The sequence below is a fragment of the Zonotrichia albicollis genome, chromosome 4 (genome assembly GCF_047830755.1).
Source record: "Zonotrichia albicollis isolate bZonAlb1 chromosome 4, bZonAlb1.hap1, whole genome shotgun sequence".
In the NCBI taxonomy this organism is placed as follows: domain Eukaryota; kingdom Metazoa; phylum Chordata; class Aves; order Passeriformes; family Passerellidae; genus Zonotrichia; species Zonotrichia albicollis.
Genome location: NC_133822.1, coordinates 14,051,429 through 14,079,337, shown reverse-complemented (window position 1 = coordinate 14,079,337; position 27,909 = coordinate 14,051,429). Strand labels below are relative to the sequence as shown.

The 27,909-nt window shown below is 41.4% G+C and overlaps 1 protein-coding gene across 3 annotated transcripts in view; it reads right to left on the bottom strand.

Moving 5' to 3' along the window:
* Nucleotides 1-27,909, bottom strand: part of LOC102066709 (LHFPL tetraspan subfamily member 3 protein) — a 236,427-nt gene that overhangs the window by 54,001 nt on the left and 154,517 nt on the right. For all 3 annotated transcript variants that reach the window (XM_074538861.1, XM_074538859.1, XM_074538860.1), the window contains exon 2: nucleotides 23,706-23,942. In XM_074538861.1, the coding sequence (XP_074394962.1) occupies nucleotides 23,706-23,942 (237 nt within the window). The remainder of the gene's footprint in view (nucleotides 1-23,705; nucleotides 23,943-27,909) is intronic.

Sequence of the window (27,909 nt, the reverse complement as noted above, 5' to 3'; positions counted from 1 at the left end):
TCATTTTAGGCCAGTGTGCAAGCAGCCTTTGAGGTCAGGCTGCAAGTGTCCCTAAATCCCCACAACCCTAACACTGTGTGTTTACTGCTGTGGATTGGGATCTACCCAATTTGACCTTGATGAGCCAACTGTTTTCTTGTCCTTTTTTAGAGTTTCAGGCCAGAGAAATTTCAAAGTGGGTTTTTCCTTTTCCTGGAATACAAAGTGCTGTATCAGGCTGGTGAACACTTGGGGCTACTTCTGCTTCAATTCACTCTGAGGAGTGACAGGGGATCGAAATAAGCATTGGCCCTTTTTGGTTATTAAAAATTTATCTTGAGACGTTTTCTCCATCCCAAATTCACAACAAGAAAATCTTGTTGTTTGTTTCTTGCAAATTGTGGAGAATTTTTACATTCCAGTGCATTTTCTTCTGAATGCTAACATATGAGAATAAAACCAAAATTATTATGTACATTAATAATAGAATACACACATAAAGATAACCTTGAGGAGTCTAAACTTTCTGCATATTCTTCTAGACTGCTGATAGCTTTTGTATGTGAATTTATTAAAAACAAGGGGAAAAAAGAACAAAATTGAAATGTAAATATTTTTGTCTGGAAAAGAAAAATAATTTGCATCAATAAATCAGTCATGATTTGTAAACACTATTTGTTTGCCACCATCAACAATAATCTATCTGCAAGGAATGAATTTCTGACCTTAAGGAGCTAACTTACTGTCTAACCTTACCATAGCTCACACTATTGAAATAAGTTAGAACTTAGCAAAACTCTTTCTTCCTCAGTTATAATTTTTTCCTCTAACAGAAAGTAAAGCTTGATTTTATTTTACGGTGCTCAGACAGCATCATCCCCTTGATATTATGTTTATTTAGCAAGATAAATGAACGTTTTCATTTTCTTTCTTCTGGAAAAAATATATTTGCAGAAAAGAGAAAATCAAAAAAGCATATAACATGGTTGGCAGGAGCCAATGATATGAAAAAATGTTTCCACTTACTATTTTTTTTATTTCTTTTGCCTTTTTGGCCATGTTTGGAAGCAATGCTGCCTTATGATCCATGTGTGTGAAAACCCATGAAAAGCAGAAGGTCAGCAGTGTGCTGTCTCCTCTGTCAGGCAGCCTTGACAGGGTGAGCTGTTTGATGCCATGATCTCTTGCTCAAGTACCCAATTTCTGTGGGAGAATTCAACCACTTGTGGCTTGTGACAAGAGCCACATACTGAGGAAACACATCACATGCAGAGGGGTGCCTGGGAACCTGGTCTGAGGTAGCCTGCAGAAACCAAACCAAGGGTCAGATCTGCATGCAGTTAAGGAACTTATTTTCCAAATTTAGTTATGCAGCCAAGGTGCACAAAATTGATCTAAAAGTTACCAGAAATATAGAGATTATTTGTGCCCTGACAGGTTAAATCAACTCCAGCTGTATTGAACTGCTTTCACTGGTAGGTCAAATACATAATGGGGGCATTTTCTATGGAATTTGATTGATATGATGCCAAGGAGGAAGTTTGCCTTGTGAAGTTACAGGAGGCTTAACCATTTAGACTTCTCTCTGGTCTAGTTATGGAATATTTAGTAAATGGTACAATCTAACCCTTGAAGAAATTTTACTGGGGTTCTCAGGAACTAAAAAGGGCAATAATCTGTTTTTAATGCAATCAGTGCAATCCCAGAGATGGAACTGGTCAGGTTGCAGCCTGGTGTAATCATTGCCACCTGTCCAAAGTGAAGGACTACAGTAGGCCAGTGGAGAAAGAAGTTCTTCAGACATTTTCTTTGCAGCAATACTGTATGGAAATAGTTTGAACTATCAATCCCAGAATGACAGATTAATCTAATTTTGGGGGAAAAGCAGAGCTGACACTGATGGATGAACAGCGGCAGGAGGGGCTGAGAGCAGCCATGGTGTTAATCCTATTGCTGTATCCAGGAAAGGACCTCATCCTCCAGCTCTGATGACTCAGCAGAGGGCAGATATTTAAGGAAAGGTCTGACTCTGTTTACTTAGAAAATTGTCTGTGGGAACTTATTCTGCATGAGGGATGCAGGACAGAGCCCTTGGTTACGGCTGCAAGGTGTTACAGCTCTCCTGCTCCCTCTCCTGCCCCTGGAAAACCCCACACCAAACAGGAATCCCCAGACAACGTGCTACATTTCTCATTTGAAGACCTCCAAGTTGAAACTTAATTTTTCAATTTTCTTTGCAGCAGTATTATCAGAGGTGTTTGATATCCAGTTCAAGTTGGTTTCCACATGTCATTATGTTTATGAAATGTCTTTCTTTCAGTGAGGCAGATGCAATCACAAGATCTTACTCTGTGGCTTAATTTCCAATTATTTGTCACATTTGTTTTTTCAAATCCTGGACAGACTGCTAAACATACTTAATAATTTACAGTTTTCAGTGCCTATTGGCTTTGCCTGAAAGGCTAAATTTTTTTCTTCAGCTCATTGTGAGGCCTGTAGGGGAAAAGACTGAAAACTGCAAAGGTCAAGAGGAGTTTCAGATTAAGGTTTATGTTGTGCTGTTATTTGAGTAAACAAAGGTAAATTCCAGCAGGAGGGATGAATTTACATCACATACGGTGTGCATTGACTGAGGTGAGGCAGAGCTGGAATGGAAATCTTTTCCCATTGTGAGGCAGACTGAGCAGAAGTGATGTGAGAGAATGTGGAGGAAAATTAACCAGAGGGTGCTGGGATGGGTAATGAACAGCAGAGAGAGGAGCAGCAGGAAAACACCCATTAGCAGAGATTACTGCAGCACACAGAGCCTTTGCACACCCTGCTAGGTTTTTATGCTGGTGCCTGGGGTTATGTCTATAGCAGCCTGAAAACAGAGCCCATGTTCTCCTCTCTAGTCCTGAGGGCAAGAGGCACAGCATGGCAGCTCCAATCCTTGTCCCCCCAGCCTTGCCTGAACTGTGGGCACCTAACATGCATCTCCTGAAGGACAGGATGACTCCACACTCTGCTGTCCCCTGATGAATGCTGACTGCATCTCCCTCGTGATGAGAGCTTGGCTACCTCAGTGTGCCAGCACCTGTGCTCAGGTGTCTTTGGGGTGCCAGTCCCACCTGAACTGTGCTGGTGGTGCCTTTGCTGTCATTGGCCACACTGCTGCAGAAGAGACAGCCTGGGGATGAAAGGCAAAGCCAAATAAAGAGATGTCTATGTCCCAGCTACCTGATAAAGTGACTGCAGCTTGTAATCAAGGATATACGAGGACAGCTGTGGCCTATTTGCTACTTAGTGAGGCTTGCAGCAGTAGTAGGTGCAATGATGTAGGCATCATTCATCTGTATTTTCCAGCCTCCAAATGCATTTATTTATGGATACATTTAGCCTGTGCTACTCCTTCTCTATTGCTGTGCCTTTACAAGCTTTGTAGAGGCTTGTAAAGCCTTGAAGCTAACTCTGGACCTTCTGCATGGAGTTTGCTTGCATCTCTGCTTGGATCAAACAGGGAGAGAAGCAGGGCTGACCCTGCTGGATGTGTGAAGTGTTGGCCAAGAGGGATACAGCTGATGGTGTGATGTGCCTGAAACTAGTCTATGGGCTCCATGTCTGTACCACGTCAGATACCGCTGTCTCAGCCTTGCCTGAACTTGTGGGGGATGTACCTTAGTCCCTCTGAGAAAAATACAGAGTTAGTTCTGAAGCTCATTAAAATGTAATGGAATGGTGAGAAATGAGGAGGAAAAATGAGCAGCTTTTTGAACAGAGCAGTCCTGCTGTTCAGGAAAGCAAAAAGTAAGGCCCAGAATGGAGTGGGACATGCATACAGGGAAACACCGACACAGATATTTAAAAATAAACACATGGAATGAATGGAGAATGAAACTACAAAATGAACCACAAACAGAACAAATTTACATGAGGCTGAACAAAACCATGCAAGTTAACTCACTATCTTTATCTTGTGTGAAGGTTTTATTGTGCCTTTAGGATAAAAAGGAGCTTGAAAGGATTATATATCTCGTGAAACACATCTGCTGAGCTTCTAATGGTTATGCTGCGGGTAGAAGACATTGCTTATCAAAGCCAAAAAAATGTTCTTCCTTTCACGTATAAACAGGAGCCATAAAGTCTGGGAGTGGGATTTCCCAAAGCAGGTTCATGCCAGAAAAATACCTACTTATTCATTCCTGACAGGGCTGGGAATTTATGACTAATTCTGCATCAATTATGCTGTCGATCTGCTGCTAATCTATACACAAATCCTTACTGCATAGACACAAATGAAGGAAGATATAGACTAACCAAATAATTTATTGTTTTCTACGCCTTGTGATCATAATGAGACTGTTTCTTAGCAAGGTTTGGCATAAATGAGCTGGTCACAACCCCTTTCATTCTGGAAATGTCCCAGGGCTTCTCAGGTGAGTTTAGTGCTTACAGAAAATATTACATTCACAGTCTTGAAAAATTAAGTCTTTGTTTCCAAAGAGCAGAAGCACATCCAGTAGAAACAGATTTCTCTACGATTTCCTACCAACAGATTTCCTACCAAAATGGGATTTTCCACAGGAGATGCAGCTGTGCCTATTGTCACCAGGAGAATGTCCTTGTGTCCTCCTAAGGCCCTCCACAATTGGGTAAGGTGGCAGCCATGGTCCTGTTGGGCACCCAGACTCAGCAGAACAGAGAGGATGCACAGGCACACCTGCACTCCTGCTCTGCTGTGTCTGACAGCCCCCAGCATCCTGCCCTGGTCAGCCTGACTGCACCCCAGCCCAGCCCAGGCTCTGTCTCCCTCACTGTCCCTGGTGGCACCAAACCTCCCAGGCTGTCTGTTTCCTGCCCAGGTCTCTTAGCAGAGCCCCTGCTCTGTACCTCCCCTGCTCCCTGAACTTGTTCACAGCATTCCTACCTGGTTCCAGCAATGACAGACAGGGCTGGGTTCCATCCAGTGAATCAGCAGCCTGACTCACCACTAACAACCATCTTTCCCAGACCCTCAAGGCACCAGCACCAGACCTTGGCCATAAGTCTTTTGCTGTAGAGCAACCATACTAGAACGCGTTATGAAGTTCTGCTCCAGGTACATGGAGCACAAAATGGTTATTTTTAACATTTACCTGTGGCGTTCCACATTCCCATTCATCTGAGAGTGGAAGAGCACCAAGGTGTCTCTCACAACACCCAGTAGGGTGTCTTCCCATGTACTTGGCTTTGCTTGCTACCCCTTGATGGTTTTTTTGTTAGTCAGTTGTCTCAGTGGGTTTAAAAATAATTTAATTTATCCAAATCCATTCACAACATTTCAGTAATGGTTTTTAATTGTGTAATTAGTGTAAAGACATATAATCATGTAATTAGGCTGTGTAATTACAACATGTAATAATATTGTAGTGCAGTTATGCACCTTTTTTAAACAGAGGGGAAGAAAACCCAACATACATATAACTCCAAAATCATAACTGTGAGTCCCAGAGTGTCTGTAAATATTTCCTTACATATATTCTTGTGCAATCACTGAAGTTTAAATACAGGGATATACGCTGTTATAAGACTGCCAGGGAGACACCAATTATTTTTGGAAATCAACTCCATTAAATTTTGTGGTGTCAACATGAAATGGTTGTGCACAGGTGGGCATGTCTAAAGGCAGGTGTTAAGAAAAAACAAGGTAATTTAGCTTGAAGATGTGGTTATAAAGCACACTTAATTCCTTCATGGATGCCCTTATTGCAAAGAATAATGGTGCTTTCATCATGTAGCCTGAGTCTCCTTTTTTTATGGTGGAACTGGATGCAGGACTGATTCAGCTTTCCCTTCAGGCCAGTGAAAAAGCTCCCAGTGGCTGTTGCACTGTAGACTCACCCCACGGTGTAAAGGCTCTAGGGATTCATGTACCCATGGAAAATTGGTGCCTTTATCTGTTCCCCCTTGCCCCTGCTCTGGCAAAATCAGCCTTTGTAATGCATTTGGATTCAAGCACTTTTCTAAGACAAAGCAGTGTATCTCAAAAAGAAAGAGTTTGTTGGTTTTAAGTTTCATCAGCTCCCAGGTGGACCAGACAATCTGTTCCATCACGCTGGGAAGTGTTTTACAATTCACAGAATTAAAGTACAATGGGATTAATTGTTAGTAATTACTGACTGGCTTTGAGGAGTTCAGGTGAAAGTCTCCAGTGTTCATCTACATTTTGCTCATTTTAAGAAAAGGACGGTGAATCCCCAAACGAGGCAGATGCTGCAGGTTTCTGTACACGACATCCTTCACCCCCAGCTGTGAAAACAATGCTGTACCTGTCACTGCTTTTGTACCGAATTAATGAACAGTTTGAAAAACATATCATCCTCAGGAGTTGATGGACATGTTAATAATGTCTTATTTAGTTTTTGCAGAAGCATGACCCAGTTTCATTTACACATTGGCATCGCAGTTAACTACAGTGAATTCAGCACTCAATGCAAACAGAAGCCAGTGCTGGAAGGTTTTTGTGCACTTCCTGAATGGAAAACCCCTTCTAATGTCAGATGAAACAGCACAACTGGCTAATTAATAGTCGCTTTGCAATATGTGCTGATTACTTCAGCATGCACCAGTCTTTTCAAATGGTCTGAGAAACTTTTCAGGTCAGCAAGCAGCCATGCCAACCTTGTTGCCACCACCAAGATGGTGGTGTGACTCTTCCTGCTCCCACTCCCTCCCAAATATGCCTGGGTGTCCCTGGAGCTGCAGGACACTTCTGTGATCTGATGACTATCACTACAGGAATATATTCACTTTTTTTTTTTTCTCTATCAGCTCTGGCATGCAGCTGAGCAGCCATGAGGAGGAGGATGGAGCCTGCAGCCAGGGGCAGAGGCTGGTGGAGAGGAAGGCAGCTGGACCTCCTTCCTTTGGTGGTGATGAGCTTTGGGATCAGCTGCTATACAACACATATTATTAGCAGAGTACCCAAAGCACCCTATTGTGCCAGAACACAGTAATTGCTAATGGAGACTATATATTCTAATGGAGACTAAAAGTGTATATAAAAGATAAATAGATTTACAATAAATCCCTATTCTAGATCAGTTACTAGAATTAAAATCTAATTTTGTCTCTCTTCTGTTAAGTAAAAGCTTCCCCTCTCCTCAAAGTGAAAAGAATAGTGGTTCAGACCTAAAGCCATGATGCAATGTATCAAAAATAATCAGTTTCTAAGAATTTAATATTTTTTTGTAACTTCATCTGGTGTGATTTTTCTTCTTGATCAAATATCTGAAACTTTTGGCAAAAGAGAAAGAGAAAAATTAAAGATGTCTTACTAATGTGATAAACAGAAAACCTCTGGATTATAGTTGCATTATATGCAACTATTTTGGTTGGTCTTTCTCTTTCTTGGAATTTGCTGGGAGTTAAATGATCACTGCTACGAATGCTTGCATCAAACACAGGCTGAGATATCAAACCAGTGGCATGAGTTTTATTTATGTGTACCTTGGTGAATGCTTCTTACTGCTGATCTCCAGCAGCTCAGCAGCACAGTTGCTGCAGCAGCTGAAGTTTCTCATGGCAATCACTCAACATGCACAGTCCTGCTCAGCCTGCTGATCGATGGGACACATTTCCCTGTGCTGCACAGATTCAGGGGCTGCTGCTTGCATAAGTGGGAAAGGAAAAGCCCTGAGCTGAGCAGGGTGCAGAGGAGCCCGGCACGACATTAATGAGAACATGGCAGTAATGAGCTGCAGCCATCAGCCCTGCCTGGATCCTGCCTGGCAGCCTCCAGCTGAGCCACTCAGCACCATGAGGGACAGCTGCCCCCTCACCCCCACCAGCACCACCATCCTCCCACCTCACCCTGACCTGCTTGCTGTACACAGACACACCCCACCCCTGTGCTTGCCAGAGGCACACCAGCCAATTTGGGATTTACAGCCACGCTGTGCAAGACATGGCAGCTGCAATTCTTGGCCTCGTCCTTCCAAGCAGGACAAGATTTGTGCTGTTCCCTATTGGCTCTCTCTTAGGTTGTTTGAACAAAACAGCACCCCTTTCAACTTCCTCAGTTTGATCAGAGTTATTTTTAACAAATTGTTTATTTACAGTAATATACACTTTTATTGTATCTACTTCAAGAGCAGCTCCAACTATTTCTGAAATGTTGGCTGAGAAATCCTTACAGAAGATGCTGGAGGCAAATAAACAGTGCTGGTGCCTCTGCAGAGCAGGCAGGAAACTGAGGCATGGAGCAGTGAAGTGCTTTGTAAGTCACACAGTACTGGAAATAGCTTTTTGACTGCCCATTCCTCCTCCTCTAGCCTCAAGGTGAGGACTGGCTCCAGCCTCCTCTTGTTCTGCTTTTTGGGTGCTTTTGAGCAAACACAGTGTTCATTTTGAATGCAGCCAAGTGTAGTTATTTCAGCAGTGAATTACTTTTCCTTCCCTGTCCCTAACTGTATTTCTTTTGATTGCAGAGAGCTAGACAAGCTTTCCAAAAGGCAGAGTGGGCAGTGATGCTGGGGGACACTTGGTGTTTGTTCATCACAAAGTAACACAACTCTGAGGTCCCTGTGCAGCTGCCTGTGTCTGAAAGGGGGGACACAGCTGTGACAGGGGGTTAATTCTCCACTCAAGCCCATAAATCATGCATGTCAACAGGGTTTCTTAGCTCAACCAGTACGGCAGTAATGCAGCCATGAGACTGAAGATCTGAGCCAGGTTCTACCCTGCGTGGGCTACTGCGAGCTCTGGGATCTGTGCACTGTTACACTAAGTGATATACACATGCTCAAAGATAAAAATATTCAAAATGTTCCTTTCCACATGAAAATAGGGAGTTAGTAAAAGAATAAAGGAAATGTCTGTGCAGGTGAGAGACTGTATGATAAAGGATGGATATTCAATGGAAGATGCATTCCAAACCAGCTTCTCCTGTTAGTTGCCCTGTTGTCCATTAAGTTGCTCTGGGACAGGCTTGGATTGGATTATAGAAAATATTTCTTCATGGAAAAGGTTGTCAAGCACTGGAACAGTCTGCTCAGGGAAGTATTTGAATCACCATTCCTGAAGCTATTTAAAAAACATTTAGATGTGGCACTTGGAAACATGGTTTAGTGGTGGATTTGGCAGTGCTGGCTCAATGGTTGCACTTGGTTCTAGAGGTCTCTTCCAACCTAAAGAATTCTGCTGTTCTGTGCTCCTATATAACAGCATTTCAGCAATATCCAGAGGAAAAAACACAGAGGAACTGGAATGCAGAGACCAAAGCAGCAGCTCACAGCACTTTCTCTTGGCACAAGGTGCTGTGCAGACACAGCTGAGTCCTAGCCCAGGCTAGGACTGTGTCAGCTCCAGGCTGTGCTGACACACAGGGCAGCTGGGGTTGGTAGGGAGCCACGCTGCTGCAGCTGCCCCCAGGCCTGACACAGACCATGCTCCTTGGGCCAGCAGCTCCAAACCCCACCGTGGTGCCACAGTGCTGCTGCTCCTTCCTTCCAAGCCCAGGGAGTCATGTGCCTGGAAGAATATGCTGCTGCAGGCCAGGTTTAGATGTACCAAAGCTTTTCTAAAGCTGTCTCAGCATGTATAGCAATTGAATTAGGATGACTTTTCCCTTGGGTACCAATAACTTTGTGTTCTGCCCATTTTTTTCCCCACTCCTTTGAACCAGGAATTATCTCCAGGTTGAACTGTAGGTTTACTCAGCTGGACAGAGCACAGCAAAGTTTTTGTTTCAGGAGAAAAAAACCTGGCTTATTAGTTTTGTAACAAAGATTTGGTTCAAATCTTGCTCACATCTCTGTAAGGGCTGAAGGTTATTGCAGCTGCAGCAGGAATCAGGTGATGTTGGTTAATCCTGGATGCTCATTCAGCTGGGTCTGGGTTCAGACTAAAAGGTAACTGAGGCCTGGACCAGAGGCAGCACACTCCAGAGCAGTGCTGACAAGGCAGCACAGCAACAGCACATACTTTTATCCCACATTTTCCTTAACCACAACTACTGAAATGCTGCTTCTTCAAAATGCTGCATTTCCTAGACCAGCTCTTTATCTTTTACCCTTTAAAAGAAATTGCAGCAAAGGTTGATTGACAGGATTTGTGAATATAGCTTTTTGCTTATCTACAAACCACTTATACTGTGGGCACTGCTTGCCTATTGCTCATTAGAAACAGATAATACCTATTTTCTGGAAGCTAGAGGCTCCCCAGACATGATCCATGGTCCATTCAGTTTGTCAGATGCAGCAAACATCCCATCTTTAATCAGTATTGTAGACTGCATCTCTTGAACCTGGTAGCATAAGCCCTGGTAGCACTTGGCAGATTTGAACCATAACCTGCAGATGAGAATTGATTATTTTGTATGCACCAGCCTTCAGGAAAGTTTCTTACAGCAGCTGCTGAAATGATAGTATCTCCTAGAAGATTATCATTGGCAGAGGCAGGTTTGTTGGTTCCACTTTGTTTATCTTTGTGTGAACAAGGGGACAAATTCCCCGAAGCACAGGCTGAGATCTTATCAGCCAGGATGCAAAAGGCAGTGCCAGTTCCCTGGCACATTTTTTGAGCTGCCCCCACACCAAAGCTTTGAGTGAAAGGTACTGGCCGTGCCTATGTTGCAAATATTTTAAAGCATAACTGTTAGGTAAATAGCCAATTTTTCAGTTCAATGGCTGAAGCAAGCAGTGGAAAAAATAGTTTGGGGATGAAGTGAAACAGAGTTTTTACAGTTTCTATTGAAAAATGGAGTTCCCGTGACTTTGCATTGTACGGCTTTCTTTAAAGTTAAACTGAATTTTTTCACTAAATACCTTTTGAGTTACTTAGATACTAGAATAACCTTTTTATTGGTCAGCTTTAAACAGCCTAATGTTGCATGAGTGGTGCAAGAGATCAGTGCCTGGCTTTCAGTGAACAGCATGAGTGCTCCCTCTCCCACATGGCCAGAATTTAATGACCCAGCTCCTTTGTCAGAGCCCCATGACACCTCCACAGCAACACCCTGTTTCCCCTTAGACTCCTGCACCTTCTACCTGTGATTCTTGTCTTTCTCATGTCCTCAGATCCCTCACTAGAACTTCCTTCCTGCCCCAGACATTTCCAAACTCCCATGCTTCCCCACATGCCCCAAATGTCTGTTACAGCCTCTTTGCTACAGGACTCATCCTCACTTTCTTACACTTTTAAGTATGTAAAAATACATATTTATATACAGACACACATGTGCAATGTGTTCCATGTACCCTACCTGCTTTATTTAGCATGGCAGATGATCCAGAAAAGTCAGGAAGGGTGGCATAGCTGACTTGAGATTTATGCTGGCTTGGTTAACCAAGTGCTATTAAGGGCTGAATCTCTTTCCTGGCATTCCCTTCGTGGAATCACATGCTAATTTCTTAAATTTGTACATTAATTTTCAAAACACTTCTGGGAGTTTTAAATTCTTATGATGTTAGAGTTTGTTAAATTTAGTTGAAATTAAACAATGGTTTTAAGGTTATTAGAGAAGGGGATTGATAAACAAGTGGGCAGATAAGCAATGTAATTGCATAAGGAAATTATTCTGATGGGGAAATTAGGAATTTTTGCTTTCAGATATCAAAATGAAATGTACTAGCATAAAAAAAAAATCCAGCTAAAGCAAAGCTTAAATTCAAGAGCCATCCATGAAAAGGCTTTGCTTCCTGAAACACTACTGCTCATTGAAATTGCAGTTTGTTAAAAAAGGGTCCATTCTGGGGTTTATGTTGGTTTAAGATCTAGCTGGTGCATATCATACTGAAAGGAATCACAGTGAAATTGCTGAAACTAAAGTCAAATTTCTGAATGTATTGATTGCTGTTGCAAGAGTCCTTCTGTCACTGGAAAATGGCAGACAAAGGAAAATCATAACCACTGGAGACTAAATTTCTTGGAAACTTGGAGAAAGAAATGCCATGTGCTAGGTCAATTCACCTGACTAATTCAAGAGAATTCCAAGTGTAGTGGGAATGCCGAGAGACTGCTGTACTCTTCAAGGCAGGCACATGCCCAGGAAAGCTGACCTTTGGCTCTCCCAAAAAGCCCTGCCGAAAATGCAGCAGCTCTCTCCTGGCATATTTACATGGCACCCGTGTCCATCACTTGCCCAGTTTTCAAGGAAAGTCCTGTCAGGAGCACGCCATGAACACTGCTTAGAAGAGACCTCACTTTTTGGGTGCATCATATCCAATACTGACAACCTGGTGTTCAGAGACTTGAGAGGATGCCCAGGTAAATTCCCTTCCTGGCAGTAGGCAGTAGCCAAAGGTAGCAGAACAAGGATGAAGGTATCCAAAGCTACACATGCTCTGCATTTCTCAGTCTCCCCAGCTGGAATGTTTGCTAGCACAGGGTTAAGATACATGTATTTTTTTGTTATTGCATTAGGCTACTCTCAGCTGCACAGAAAAAAACTTTTCTTACATACTTCAGCAATCAGTCATTCTCCAGATTCAGTTTGCAGTCAATTTTTGTCAAATATCTGCTGTGCTTGAGTCAATGATCCAGAAATGAAAAGTACCAACTACCTCAAACTGTCAAAGCTATCCAGTTCACAAATTCCACTCTTATAAAAAGGCACCAAACATTAAGTGGACTGGACAAGTGATGAATTGCTGCATTCTTTTCCTGTTAAAAAAATGGAATTAGTCAATGCAGTGGGCAATAGCTAAAACAGCCCACATACACTTTTTATGTGGTATCATTCACCTCCTAAAGCAGGCTAAGAGAAGCAATATAATTTTTAACACTTTTACTGGTAATGCTTAGAAAGTAATATTAGATATACATTAAAAAATCTCTTTAACTTCTGGTTTTCATCTGCTTCAATGATTATACAATCTCTTTTTTTCTCCCCTTTAATTATGAAAGCATAAATTGAGAAAACTTCTGGTCCTGGGATTATGAAAATTGAAGATCCTAAAAAAAATTGAACATATTTGCTAAACAAATGGTGTATAAAGACATGCTCTATGAAAAGAGAGGTGAGAAAGACAGTGAAAAACAAGAATAAAGGAGAACCAAGATGGTACTGAGGCACAGCCCAGGAAATCTGACAGGAGAAGAAAAATGAATGTTTAATATTATTTTTAAAATGTCTAATTTGAAAGAAATTTACTTTCTCTCTCCAACTTTTTTGATGGAGACCTTAATTTACATCAGAAGGCAACCTAACTATAGCTCTAGACAAACAAAGGCAGCTAACTGCGATTTCAGTGCTATGCAGAGCTTTAGAGAATGTTCTGAAGAATAATGGGACAGGATGCAATGCAGCTGTAGCTGGGACAGATGGTGCTGAACCAAACTGATGGGTTTTAGGTGTAGCTCCAGAATATTAAAAATTAATCTAAATAGCCCACAGTGGGCCATGGTGGGACTGATGTCCCCTGCCACCAGGTGCTCGCCCATTTCCCTGCCGAGGGAGCTGTGCCTGTGCTGCCCGTTCCAGGGCCCCTTGAGCCTCTGTGTTCAGGGCTGTGGGAGCACTCCACAGAGGGAAATCTGGGAAATGATTAGCACAGAAGCTGAGAATATGGTGCAACTCAAAGCATGTGTGCTCACAGCCATAAGCACAAAGCAAGGATTTGGGTGGAAAGGGAAATAATATGAAGATGCTGCTAATCCTTTCAGGAGAACCAACCGGACCCAGACTCAGACTGCTGGCTGCCTTTTTCCTGCTGGAGTTCCCAGCATCATGAACTTCCTTTCCTAAACTTCCCTTCATATTTCTTCATTAAGTCAAGTCTAGTCTTTGCCTAAAAATGGCTCCCTTCCATAGCAGAGATCCTGTGAGAGCCAGAGAACCAAGGAATGGCCTTTGCACTTCCTCTTTGTGTGCAGCCCCAGAAGTTCCCAGGCTGTTCTTTCTAAACCAGTTTCCATAGTACAGGGAGCAGAGGTCAGTGTTAGCCTGCCTACAGAGGTTTTTGAGGCTATGTTGGGTGAGCACATACTCTGTGTATATCTGCAAGCACATTAACTGCACTAAAAGAAAGGCAATGGATGAGCTCCAGTTGGACTTAGGGAAGACGATGACACCTTGGCAAATTGTCTGAGACAGGGATCTTATATAGGAATTACTGAGAAGAATGAAATCCTATCAGTTCATGCTGTAATCTTCCATACTTAGCATTTTTATAACATTTTTATACCTGTATTTGTGTCTGAGTACAACTGCAGTGCCTCTAACCTTTGTGAGAGCTGCTTGATAGATGAGCAGACACAGGCTTGAATGTCAGCTGCTCACTAGTGTATAAATGATTGATCAGTGCATAAACCTGCTCATCTTCTGGCATCATTGTAAACATACAAATTCTAATCATTTCACAGAGCCTTTTTAGGGATTTATTTAAAGTAAACTTGTCAGTCCTCTTCAGGAAAAAAGTAGGGCTGATGGTTATAGGGGAAGATTTATTTTACTTAATAACATGTCATCTTTGTCCATGTGGGCCAAAGATTAACATCAACAGAGCAGCAGGGAACATCATACAAAACTGAGGCACACAAAGCAGGGCAGTCTTGCTCTTCAGACAGCTACTGCCTCTGCTTGGAAGTGCTGAGGCTACACAGCACTGAATAATCAGAGATTTTCAACCATCTTCTTAAATTCAACAATAGGGTTCTGCAGGCTAGCTCTGAAAGGACATAGAAATACTCTCTTAACACTGATACAAATTTTTATTCTCCCAAGCAAACTGCTCCTTAACCATTTGGAATTACTTATTTCCATGTTGCTAAAACCAGAATTTCTATTAAGGATGCAAACACTGTTTTTGTGGCTGTTCCTATAAGTACAACACTTTTTATTTTGCCAGCATGGCTTCTGTACTGAATTTCCAATCAACCCTTTGACAATTTTTTCTTCTCCTTAACATTTGAAACACGTTGAATGATTTCTAGCACACTTCCATTTTCCCTAGTAGACCAATATTTGTCTCTGCAGGATATATGATGTCTGATCTTTATTGCTTTATCAGTTTTACTTGCAAGGGGTCAGCCAGATGTTATTATCAGCTATGATAGTTCTTGAAAGAAAATATGGATGTATTTGATACACATCAAACAATAAAACACCTGAAAAATGTTGTTTTGAATTTCTGTGGTCAAGAATTAGTATAAGTAAGATTCATGAGCATTTAAAAATTGTATGAATTGCTCTTAAAAAATGACTAAAATTTAGTCTCACCCTCTACAATTTTTACTGGTTTCACAGGATGAAGCCTCTCCTCTGCAAAATCAGGTCCAAAACTGCCAGTGGAAAAAAATTGAGGATTTTGGTTCAATAATCGACTTAAGAATAAAAAAAAGTAGTAAGAAGCATTTTCCATAAAATGAGTCCATTTTAGTTATGCCAGTTGAATTTGGTTTCAGAATGCACTCTTTCTGAAGTAATCACTAAATAACAGAATTTCTGTACTCTGCAGAGATTCCAGATGCATCAATTTTAGCAGGCATTTACATAATACTGCTATTTTTCTCAACCCTTATCTGATGTGCTCTCATCTTTCACGTATATTGTTATGGTAGAAATGTAAAAGTACTACTAAATTATTGCCTCTCTGCTCAGGAAGCGAGAATATTTCTTCCTTTACGTGCCATTAGCAATGCTGGTGGATTTCCTCAGTATTTTAAGATGATTGTCCACCCGTTAGACCCTACAGAGGGCACTCAGGGTCCCTATCTGTACCAGACAGTGAGGAGCATCCACACTGCAAATATCTGCCTTTATTGACTGACCTCTCCAAAGGCAGACAGAAGTTACAAAACCCTTGGAAGAGTAGGAGAGCAAAGCAAAATTACAGGAGGCACAAAGTGTCCTGACCCTGTTAGTTCTGAGAACTGGGTTTGTGTCCGAATTCAGCACAGATGCAGAAAAGAGAGAAGGTGGCTGCTGTTCTGCTGTGCATCTTTGCATCTCCTAGGAAGGGGGAGATAGATCTACAGCCTCCAGATTTCCTCCAGGTTGCTGGTGCCAGTGGCAGTGTCCCTTTCCTCTCTCAGCTGCTGCAGTGAAGAGGCCCAAGGAACTCTTCATGTGTGTTGCTAAATTTGCAAAAATTTATTTAGCAAAAAATAATGTTTTTTTCTCATTCTATAAGCATGGTCTGACACAGAAACACATCAAGGAGTAAGAAACCAGCCCCAAACAGACAGAGAGCAGGGGAAATGCCAGCTGAGCACAATCCAGAGCTGTGCTGCAGGCAGAAGGGCTGCACCAGAGGAAAGGCTGGGCAGGAGCAGAGGGGCTGGAACTCCTCTGGGCACAGCAGAGTCAGAACCACTCCTGGAGCATCCAGCTCTGATTCCACATTTTACAGAGTGCTGATAAACTGGAGGGGGCTCAGGACATCCTGCAGCCTGTGTGATACTGGGGGTGGTTGAAATATCCATGCTGATCCTTTCAGCCTCTGTCACACACTAAGTCATACAAGGAACAGTGAGTGAGGTTTGTTTTCAGTGTGCACAAGGTAGAGAGGAACAATACATGCAGTGATTAGGAGAGAATAAATAGGGAACATCAGAAAGAAGGAACTGAGGAAAATAGCATATAGGAACCAGAGTAATAGTCTGTGTTGTGTCAAATGCTGTTACCTGGAAGGGTGCAAATGCTAGGAGATGGAAGAACATTTTAAGATGAATAGCTGTGTGCAATGATGTCCTCATGCCAGCTCATTATCATCCAGAAAATTTTTGGATTTACAAAACTAGGGTGAAAGTGGTTTGTAAAATCAAATCTACTGTGGTGGTGTAAATACATTAATCAAGCAGGATTGCATCCATGTCTGTTGAGAATATTTCATGGTAAATGCTCTTGAAGTAGGTGCACAGAAATATTTCTGACAATTGGAATGCTTGCATGTCAAATGTCTGAAAGATTAAACATAATAACATGGACCACAGGATATGAACAAAATAATGAATTTATTTTAAAAACGTAAATTAGGAAAAAAATAACATCCACATATAAGAGAAAGGAAAAAACTTTGTTAAAATGTCTTTTTATTGTAATTTCACTTATAAAACTTGTGTATCTTTCTAGTAAATGAAGCCAGGACTACCTACAGCAATCTTAGTGCAATATTTCTCATAAATATCCCGTCTCTGTTTCCTCTTCCACTGCTCTTTTCTGGTATTCTATCAAGCAAAACTGTACAGAGCTATCAAAGTCAACAGACAGAGACCTTGGAAGTCAAGAGCACAACTCTAATTTTCAGTTGCAGCAAGCTCAGGCTAAGCAGGGTCATACTGGAGCCAAGGAACTAAAATCTGTGTATGCCCTAGTGTGGGCCTGTCCCAGGGCCAAGGAGGCACCCAGGGTCAGTGGGAACAGCAAACTGGAGTTCACCAAGCTTGTCATTCAGGAGAAGATGAGGGACTCAACAGAAACTCCAGATCAACTCTGTAAGTGGTCCAGAAAGAACACGAACAGTTTAAAGTTTCGAGACTAAAGCCAATGACTGGCTGAAAAGATCTACACTGTTAGCACCAAACAGGTCAACTTCTATTTTATACTGTGGTAATTTGTACCTGCAACAGAAAGCAGGAAGAGCCAGTTTTCTCAAATATCTCATTAGATTTGAATGTCTCCTTGAATATAATTTCAGGAAACAGGGCTGTTTGCTTTCCTTTCATTTGGATTTTTTTTTTATAGCTCCTTTATTCTAAAACTACTGACAATAGCCTTTGTTTCTGTTGATGCCATGCCTAGAAAGAAGGAGGTTATCTTCAATTATTTTCAGGTGATTTGCTTGCAGATAGAAAATAATTCTGGCATTAGGAAACTGCTGGAGAAGGATCACAACAAGTTCACAGTGGAATGAGATATTGAAACTAATGACTTTTTAAATAATGGTAAAGATTTCCAAGAAAACCACTGGAACTTGCTGCAAGAAGGACCAATTATAACTCAGTGCTGCTGGCTTCCTCTGTGCATGATGACAGTACATCAGGGCTGGTAGAAACATAAGGACAGCCCAGACATCTCCTGGAAGTGGCAGGCTGGACTGGGCAGCAGAAATGTTCTCTCAATAGCTGTTCCCAGCCATAGCCCAGATTCTTGGCACAAACCTTCATTAGTTTGTCTGCATGAACACTTTGTTGAAAAGCCTTCATGCAAGGGCAGCTGAGTCATGAGCATTCTCTGATGTTCCTCCTACAAATATGATTCTGTCAGTAAGGAAGAGGGATGGTGGAGTACCATAACTTTTGTGTGTCACTAATCCTACCTAGAATGAAATATGTGTCAGCTACTTCTCTTTTATATTTCTATATTGTGAAATATCTCTGATTTTTTTTCCAGGCTTCAAAGCACCATTTCTAATGCAGCTGGCCAGTGATGGCACAGTCAGACTTGTTTCCTTCTAGCTCAGTAAACATGATCATGCTTGTAACAGGGCATAGGCTTCCTTTTAAATTAACAACACAGCTCTGTCCAGGCTCACTATGGACTTCTCTTGACCAGGCTGGAGATTTGTTTGTAGCTTGTAGCAGCACTGTCTGAGGTCTTTATCCCCCATTCCCAGGCACCCTGCCCCTCTGCTGCAGCACAGAATTTTTCAGCTAAGCACAGAGCCTGTTCAATGGATTAAATTCCCTATACCATTTAGGAAGCATTTTTGAGGCTGTCTAAGTCTTTTTGGTGCAAACTTTCCTGTCAGACCCCATCCTTTAAGTCCATCATACCATGAGCTCATCCAATGGAAAGAGAATTTCTTTAACTGGGCTGTTGTATGAGAGTCCTTACAGAGGGTAACAGCAAGTGGGGATACATCTTCCTGTGAGACAGAACACAGTTCACTGTGTTCTTTCTTCATTAATCAGTGGGAACTAGGACTCTTTATTCATGGTCTCCAGCTTCTGTAGTTAAGTAATTAATGCATGTGTTTAGGACTAATTTTATTTTCTCATTATAGAAAGTAGAGCTGGAAAGGAACTCTTGGATCAGCTGATGTATCAATCAGTACTATTGCAAGATTGACCTTTATTTATTAAGATATTTTAATCAGCTTTTGACTTTTAGTCTTGATGTCTCATTTGCCTCCCCTTAAGAGTATCATCATTTAGCATATTGGCAAAGTAGATCCTTGACAAAATACTTTTATCATACCTTAATCTTGGAATACATATTTTAGTAATAATTTAAGCATAATTTACTTTTTCTCATTTGTCTTACATTGCTGAACCACAACATATCAACAAAGTCAGTCTCTCTCATTCTTCCCGCTTAAAAGACAGAGAAATGTGAAAATCAAATGATAGATCCAGTATGAGAAATAGGAATCAAACTCTGTTTTCTGAATAACACTCCAAGACTTTTGTCTTAGTTCCATTCAATACCAGGAGAAAAATCTAAGTAGTTTATTGCATACATATGTATGTGCTTCCGACAAGCTCATAAAACCAAAAAATAGACATTTTCAAAAGGAGAACCTTACAGTGTCTTCTAAGTTTGTGCCAAAACCCCTTAACTCCTGATCTCACTCTCCCATTTCTTCCCCTCAGTTTCTATTAAAAACTCCAAAATACTTTGTCATTAGAGACCAGGGCTGAAAACCTTTTACCTAAGGAGTGAACAACTCCAAACCAAGGGGAGCAGAAGATCAGTGTCTTACATGACATTCTGTAGGATGATGTAGAGGGGGGAGCCAAAAATCCCCTGGCTGGTGCTGACAGAATTCCATGCACACTGGGCAACAGAGTGCATGACACTGAGAGGCTGCTCAGGAAAGTTCTGGATGTGGCCCAATGACTGCTCAAATATTCCTTGGATGAAACTTCATACTGTTGGCACAGATCCTACAGCAGTGCTATGAACATCCTTCATTCTGGAGTGATTTTATTCTGTTTGTTGCCAAACACAATAAAATCTCCATGTTTATCTTTGTATTTTCTCTTTTTCATCATTATTTATATAGTAGAAATCACAGGAAAATGGTTGTTATTATCAAAAGAAGAAAATTTTGGGGGAAAAGTATAAACAAATCTGTTAGTTTGGCTTCTAGTTGCTGGTTTTTAGATGAAATATGTCTGGTGCTACTTGTCTGCTGTTCTTTTACTCAGAACTACTTGGAGCTCAGTGTGGAGGTGATAACTGAAGGGAAATAGGTTGTAATTGAACAAGGAAATTAACAAGTGGATCTAATTGCAGTGGTGCTACGCTAGATGAGCCACTTACAGTTGAAGCTCAAAGAGAGCATGTGAGCTCTTCACAGCTGTGGCAAAACTTTGTTCTTGGCTGGCATGGCAGGGAATCATGTTTTGAAGCTGGAAATGAGGGCCAGGAGTTCCCAGCCTGGAATTTATGATTGTAGGCTTCAATAAAGCGTCTGGTTTTGCCTTTGGAAAGGGGGATACCTTAATACTTCTTATTTTGAGGCAAGATGATAAACCCTTTAACATAGTTCCAGGTTCCTCTGTCTATAGCAATCTATCACAGATCCCTCTCCAATGAGTTTCTTGGATATTTCCCTTCTCAAATGGGAATTCAAGTGGTTGAATTTGCTCTGAATTCATCATCACCTTAAGTGCTTTGACTAAAAAGCCACACACCAAAGCAGCAGGAGTCTGAAGTGGGTGACTCTGGACTCTTTGGATAAGAAGGAAGGGAGGGGATGAGCACCATGAAGAGAAGCACCAGTCTGAAAATGGGAAGAGACTAACAGAAATCTTGCTTTTCGTTTTTGAAAGTATTTTTGTTATTGTAATGTACACCCTAACTGAAATGAAAATGAGCATACACTGACTTTTTATATATCAGGAGGAGTTGGGGGTACATAACTTTACAAAAAGGGACTATATGATTATATTGGACAGAGAACATGGGGATATTGTATTCTTTCTGCATTTGTACTCTTTCTTACTACCAGAGCTGCTGGTAATTCCTGTATGTGTTGTAGATATCTGGGAAAACTTAAATTTTGGTCTCTATATTCATACTGATGTACCTAATTTTGCACAAGTTGGCCTGAATGTTTGTGAGTGCATGCCATGGAAACTACATGCTGACAAGCAGGGTATTGCAATTTTGCAGCAGTTTGCATGTTCACTGAATCCTGAGTTATTTTCTTTTTAAAGGATGACAGCTGATGAGCATTCTGTCCTGTCATCCCTCCATGGGGCAGGTGAGCTCCTGTCACTCAGCTCCACATACAGCTTTTGCAGAAGCTTTCCTGTTGCAGCAGCGATCCATCCCATGGGTAAGCTATTCCTGTTTGGGAAAGAGGATTCTCTAGCTAAAGGTGTGCAAATCTCTGTGCAACACTACTTTTAAAAATTTTATTTATTTTACTGAAAGCTGCTTTATCACCAAGAAATAATATTCCCTTACTTGCTGTCTTTAAGCCTGTTTATTTTGCAGTGCCTGCAGCTCAGATGTGTGGAGCCAGCCTTCAACAACCTGGAGAGTAAGGAAGGTAGAAAGTGTCAACCAGCTGGAAAGTTCTGGTTCATGGTTACTTGTTTTAAGGGCTTTGACTTCACATCGTAGGAGCAGCTTGGGAAGCTGAGGGTAGAATTGTCTATATCCATATCTTATCTCTTTTTTTATATGGGAGATATGCTAGTGGTATTTGCCCAGAGCAGTAGTTTCGCATCCTGACCATTTCCAAGAGATGCATGGATACTCTGCCTGTGAACTGATGCTGATGAGTATTCTCCACTATCCCTTAGTCTGAAAGGGGGCAAGGGGATGTGGTTTATGGGGTAAGTGTCAAAGCACTCGCGTATTCAGTGCACAGGGGTACAGACCATTGCCACTGCTGTGTTCTGCTGGGTCTCCTCAGGACTGAGGCTGTGCCTGGTGGCAACACTGCAGGTGGGTAAATGCTGGGGGGCTCAGGGGCATTTAGACTTGCCCTGCTGTTGCTTAGCAAAAGCTTTTTGTGACAAGAATGTCCTTTTTAGAGGCCAAGTTGACTCCTTTTCACTTAATTGGAAAGACAGTTTAAAAAGTGGTGATCATTAGGCTTGATTGTGAAGGGCAGAGTGGGGCAGGTCCCTTTTTGTTGAGTTCTGGTTTGTTTTGAAGCCAATGGTGTGGTATGTTTCTGTGTTTAATCCAAGGAAATTGAGCTGCTGAATGATTTTTTCTGACGTGCTGAGGACCAAATGTTCTGGCAAGGGTTTGTGCCAGCAATGTGAGAGGTGAGGAGGCTCCAGAAGCTGTTTTTTGCTCACAAGGTGCCAAAACAGATGCATTTCTTTGATACAAGTAGTGTTGGGTACATGAGATCTATATGGTATAGACAAATCAGACATAGTGGTGATGCCAAAAGCACTTGTGGCATAGCTGTGAATTCCCTTCTGACAAGTATTTTGATTTCCAAATGCAGATGAATAATATCCTTACAGGAAAGGGTCCCAGGGATAGTCCTTGAAGCTGATGTCCTCAGTTTACCTGCAGGACAGATGCACAGGTGCAATTGCAAGTGACACAGACTTTCCTTAACTCACAACATTAGTAGGCCCCATCCAGGTCTAGAATTGTATCTGGAATTCAATCTTCAAGTCCATTTATCTTTGGGCTGAGTGTGCTGACTGCAATCCAGCAAGCAGGGGCCACTGTACAGGTGTACAGATAATGGTTCTTCTGGACCAGCACTGAGACAAGCTATTTTCACACAACACTGGCTGCCAAACAGCAATCTAGTGGTGAAAAGCTCCTGATACCTCTGCTATTATTAGAAGCAGCCCACAAAATTACAAAGGTGGTAGATGAGCTGAAGGCAGAATCCTGCTCTGGGGGACAGTCAGTGAAACTAGCAGGGGATCAATTTGAAACAGATAAAAGAAAGTACTTCTTTAGCAGTCAGTAGTGAGCTTCAGGAACTTGCTGCCATGCAGTGCTGGAGAAGCTGACAGTATCAGCAGGTTTAGAAGGGATTAGGCAGATTCAGGGACAACAGGCCCATTAAAAAGATAAGGCAGGGACTTGCCCTCTGTGGTATCTATCCCATCACGTACTCAGCTGGGATGCCAGGGGAGCACAAGGGGAAGGGGCTGCAGAAATAAGCCAGGCTTGCACACACTTACTAAAAAACATCTCCATTCCTGCAAATGTGTGATAAATTACTGGTCCAAGCCATTTTCATGTACTTAATCTAGAAATGAGTTTTATCCCCAAAGCGTTGCACGAGTATTCCGTTACTGTAGCAGCCTAGATTCCCATGAGCTGACTCATGAGCTCAAAGCAGCACATTCCAGGAGGAACTGGAATTCTTCTTCAATCCAGGCTCTGATCCTCAGCCCACCAGTTCCTTGCTGTATGGGCAGTCCCATACACAGGTCACTGCCACCCCCAGCACTGCCCCCTTGCTGGGCACTGTGCTAACACATTTGCCATATTACAGACATCCGTATTACACTGCAAAATCCTAAAGCAACCAAGTGAGCAAATCTTGCATGGGGTACAGGAAAAGATGGAGACAGTGAAAATTAAATGCTAATGAAATACTGTACAAGTGAGTAACACAATAACATCCCATCTACAGCTCTAAAAGCTAAGGATAATTCATGCATAGGGCAGAAATTACATCAAATTTGAGCTTTCTCATATTTTTGGAGGCTGAAATGCAAAACTTCCTTCACCCCTTGCATTTATTCTTTCCCAGCAATGTAGGAAGTAAGCCAGCATGCCAACTTTTAAGCATAACATAAAAAGAAATTGAAACTGATTATTGTTTTTAAACAATTGCCCTTGAGGCCACCCAACAATAGTGTTTCTAAAGCAGTCCTACCTTTGTTTTCCAACTTGAGCTCCTCTGCTAGCAAGCTGTCTTGTCTGTTTCCAAGCACAAATGCCAGAAATGAGAGGATCAGGGCATCCAAGATTCCAATAATTGCCAGGATATATGCCCAGCGGACTGAACAAGCCCCCAGCGTGTACTTGTCTGTCTTTTCACCACACATCCGTTTTACCTCATCTGAATCCCAGCCATCAGGAAAAATCATACAACCCAGGACGAGACAGGCAGCTTGGAGAAAAGAGAAAAGGAGAACAATGGGATAATGAGACCAAGTTTTCATTTTGTTGAGAACCTACAAAGTTATCATTAATATCATATAAGTTATTTTTCATCCTGAACTCCAAAGCTAGGCTACTTGAAAAAAACAAGTCACACAATTACATGTTGTGTTAAAGTATTTAATATAAAAACCTAAGATGCAACATCAATTGCACACCTTGCTTAAAAAGCTGTTACATCCTGGATCCCTGGTCAGGTTTTGCATCAGTACAATAACATTTTCCTTGTGGGACTAATTTCTTCAATGCAATATGAAAGGACCACACAAAACCAAAAGGGAAAAAGGTTAATAACCTGGATATTCAAAGGTAACACTAGGTTACTGTCAAGTCATCAGGCAAACAACCAGTTTAAAAGAGAGGAAAAAAACTACCTATCCTTCCTGGCAATCTGCCCTTTTATCGTAACCATAAACACTGGACTTTCTCACTATCCACCCAAAGACAGAGCTTGATTCATTCCAAGTGTTGCCTCACAGAGGGAAACTCCACCCCAGTGCCTGCCTGGTCTGTCCTGAGCTCTGTGGAGCCCTTCAGGATGACATTGCAGTCATGGGAGCTGTCCCTTCATATCTCTCATTGCGATGAGAGCAAAGCCCTGGCACTGCACACAGATCCCTTGTTCCTCCTGTTTGTCCTCCACACTGCAATCACTGGTGTACAGGACTTTATGGAAGTATTTGATCATGTCAGACTCCTAGCAAGGATGGAAAGGGATCTCCCACAGTCCTGTCTGTGATTGTGTCTCTGGCTGCTTGTGATTTGAGATGCTCTCTCTCTTAAGCCTTCTTTTGTTACTGGGATGGTTTATATAGTTCTTCCTATATCCTATGTCTGTCAAGCCTGGCTATGTCCCCATTCTCCTTCAAATCCACTTTAAAACTCTCTCAATGAGTTCTGCTAACTCCTGACAAAAAATTCTTTAGGACAGGTGGGCCTTATTTGTTGCCAGCAGGCTTGGTGTTGTACAAACTGACCTATGACCAAAGATCTCCAAATTTTTCTGGTAATGCCTGTCTTGAAGCCAGGTAGGGTCACCTTCAAAAGGAGAGGATAGCATACAAAAATAAAATAGCATAAGAAAATTCTAAAAATAATTATTATGTTGAATGGGTTCATTCTTCAGTTTTTATTGCATCTAAGAGAATCAGAAAATCCATACGCTTTCAGTTACCTCATCAATTACCTTTAGTGACTGGGAAATACCTTTCAGTTACTCATAGTGACTTGGAAACAGGCACATTTCCATCATTAGCCCTTCTATCTTTGCATGGCTGATGAGATACAATGGATCCTAAACCTTCTTTTATAAGTCTTAATATTGTATTATATGCTCAAAATTGCAGGTGAGTGTGCTAATTGAAAAGAATGCATTGTGTGGCTTTCAGCCTTTTAAGTTTTTGTTGAGTCAGACCTCTGTTGGGAAATGACAGTTTATACACCAAGTAGCTTGTGCAGCCAACAGCTGCTGTCACTGTGGGATTGGTTTCCTGTCGTTATGACAGGTTTCTTGTCTTTCCTGGACAAGCACAGGCACTATCACTTCACAGACCTCTAATGCCCACAAAATAAAAACAGACTTACAGTGGATCAATATGATGAAATACTGGAAGAGGGATGTGTAAAGAGAGTTCAGGAATGGTAGTTTCCTTTTGACAGCTACAAAATTGCAGTAGACAATGTCCTGAAAACATGTCTGCAGAAAATGCACCCAAGGTGTTTGACGAGTTCCCCCTGAACAGCCAATTTGTGTGAAAATAAAACAGCTTACAATACTTTCAAGGACAGTTAGGCTTAGAAACATGGAAGATTAGATAATGACCAGTCTACTCAGAACATGAAGGTTGGACAAATTGTAAATTACATATTGTCTGCCTTAACTCATTTACACAATTACATAACAGCTTTCAAAGGCCTTAGAGACAAACAGTACAATAATTTATTTTCTTGAACTGGTTACACACAGTTCCAAAAAATGGAGTTTCCCTCACATTTGTTTCCCTCATACTTGAAAAGAACTCCACTCAAACAATGCAGTAAATCTGCAAACTTCTTGTGTTTGTGAAAATGTCCATATTTACCCAGCTAACTGTTGGCAAAGTTACATTTACTATATAACAGGAAATACCAAAGCAAGTTTACTTTTATTAATCATCCTCAACATGTGAAAAAGCTTAATGCTCAGTTAACGATCAATAGATGTGGAATTTTTCTGCTAATTGTGCATGAATAATTATCAAATACCAACAATTCTGTCGATTTTTTTATTATACAGCACATCAGACACATTCTTAGTACTTCCTAAAAGTAATTTAACTTTGTTCTTTTGCACATAGGTAATTAAAAAAATGGACCCTTATCTCAGGAATTCAGTGTACAGCTTCCCAGCTGTGCTCCTCAGATTTCCAATTAACTCATCTTTCCTGAATTCTGTTCCTGCATTCTTTGATATACTTGCTTAAATTTCTGGAGTCATTCTGTTGGTTGCAGTTGGACTTCTCTTGGTAATAAGACACATGGGTAAATAATGTCTGGACTAGATTCCTTTGCATAAAGACAGATATCAAGGAGGGGTTATTAGTATTTTCTCTTTTCCCTATACAGTTAAGATGCTTTCTATTAGATGACTACTTAGTCAACATCTTCAGGTGCAGGAATCATACCTTACCTGTAGAGGGTAACATAAGTAAGATTAGTCAACCTTGAGTCATTTTTTTGTTGAGGGAATATTTTGCACTGAATGCCTTTAAGAGCACAGACTTGCTCAATAAGATAAACAAGTAATGGTTCTTTTATCAGCTACAAGATTGAAAAGACAGATATGAAATCCACCAACAGATCTACTTTGCATTGCTAGAAATTTTTACATTTGAATTCTGCTACAGAGGATTAGAAAGCTTTTCTCTACAAGGAAATTACTTTCAGTTTTATACAAATTTGTGAAATGGAAATAATTTTATGTAATTTCAGTGAAAATGCTAAGAGATGATTTTATAACACTGACATGGCTCCCATCTCTTTGTCCAACTTCCACTGTCTGTAATGGCAATGTTACTGAAATGGAAATGCAACAAAAGCTACCACAGTTCTACTGCTAAGTAGTAATGGTGTTTGGATTTGAAAAGTTCACTGACTTAATAAAAACTCTTAAACCATCAGTTCCTACAGACTCTTTGACTCAAGTAAGGAAAAAGTTAAATCTGAATTGGTTGGAAGCAGACTTCTGTGTGAGATCTGGGTACATCAGGTCAGCACCACCCTCCTGACAGACAGCCCAGCCTGGGACCCCTCTAACCAAGGGCCTTCATGATAAGCAGCAGGGGAACTGATAAATGAGTGACTCGTTTAATGACTGACACCATTCAGAACCATTTGGGCAGCTGTAAAACTTACAAGAATCACATCTACAGGTTTTCCCTTTGACTGCTTGAGAAAGCTCCTGGCAGGATTATTCTCTTTGTAAGGGTGGCCCTGGCTTTCCTCCATTTCTTCCTCTGCTGTGATGACAAGGTGACTCTCTTGTGTTGGAAGGGACTTTAAAGACCATTTAATTCACCCACCATGTTGGTCAGAGCCCATCCAATCCAGCCTTAAACATTTCCAGAGATGGTATCTGCAAGTTCTCTGGGCAACCTCTTCCAGTGCCTCACCACCCAAACTGTTCCTTTCTCCCACATGTTGGAGTCTGGTGGAGCTTTTAAAACTTTCAAAAAATGATTAATAAAAGTACTTAAAAATGCCTTATATGTTTGCTTTTCTTCTTAAACAGTTTTTTCTCGTGTGAACAGCTAACAGGAACTGTCACATGGTTTTCCTCTAGGGCTGTGAGTGACAAGACAAATTATTCATACTAGGAGAGAGAGCCAGGATTTTTACCTCGTGGGATGAAAGGATGCAGATACAACACTTCCAGAGAT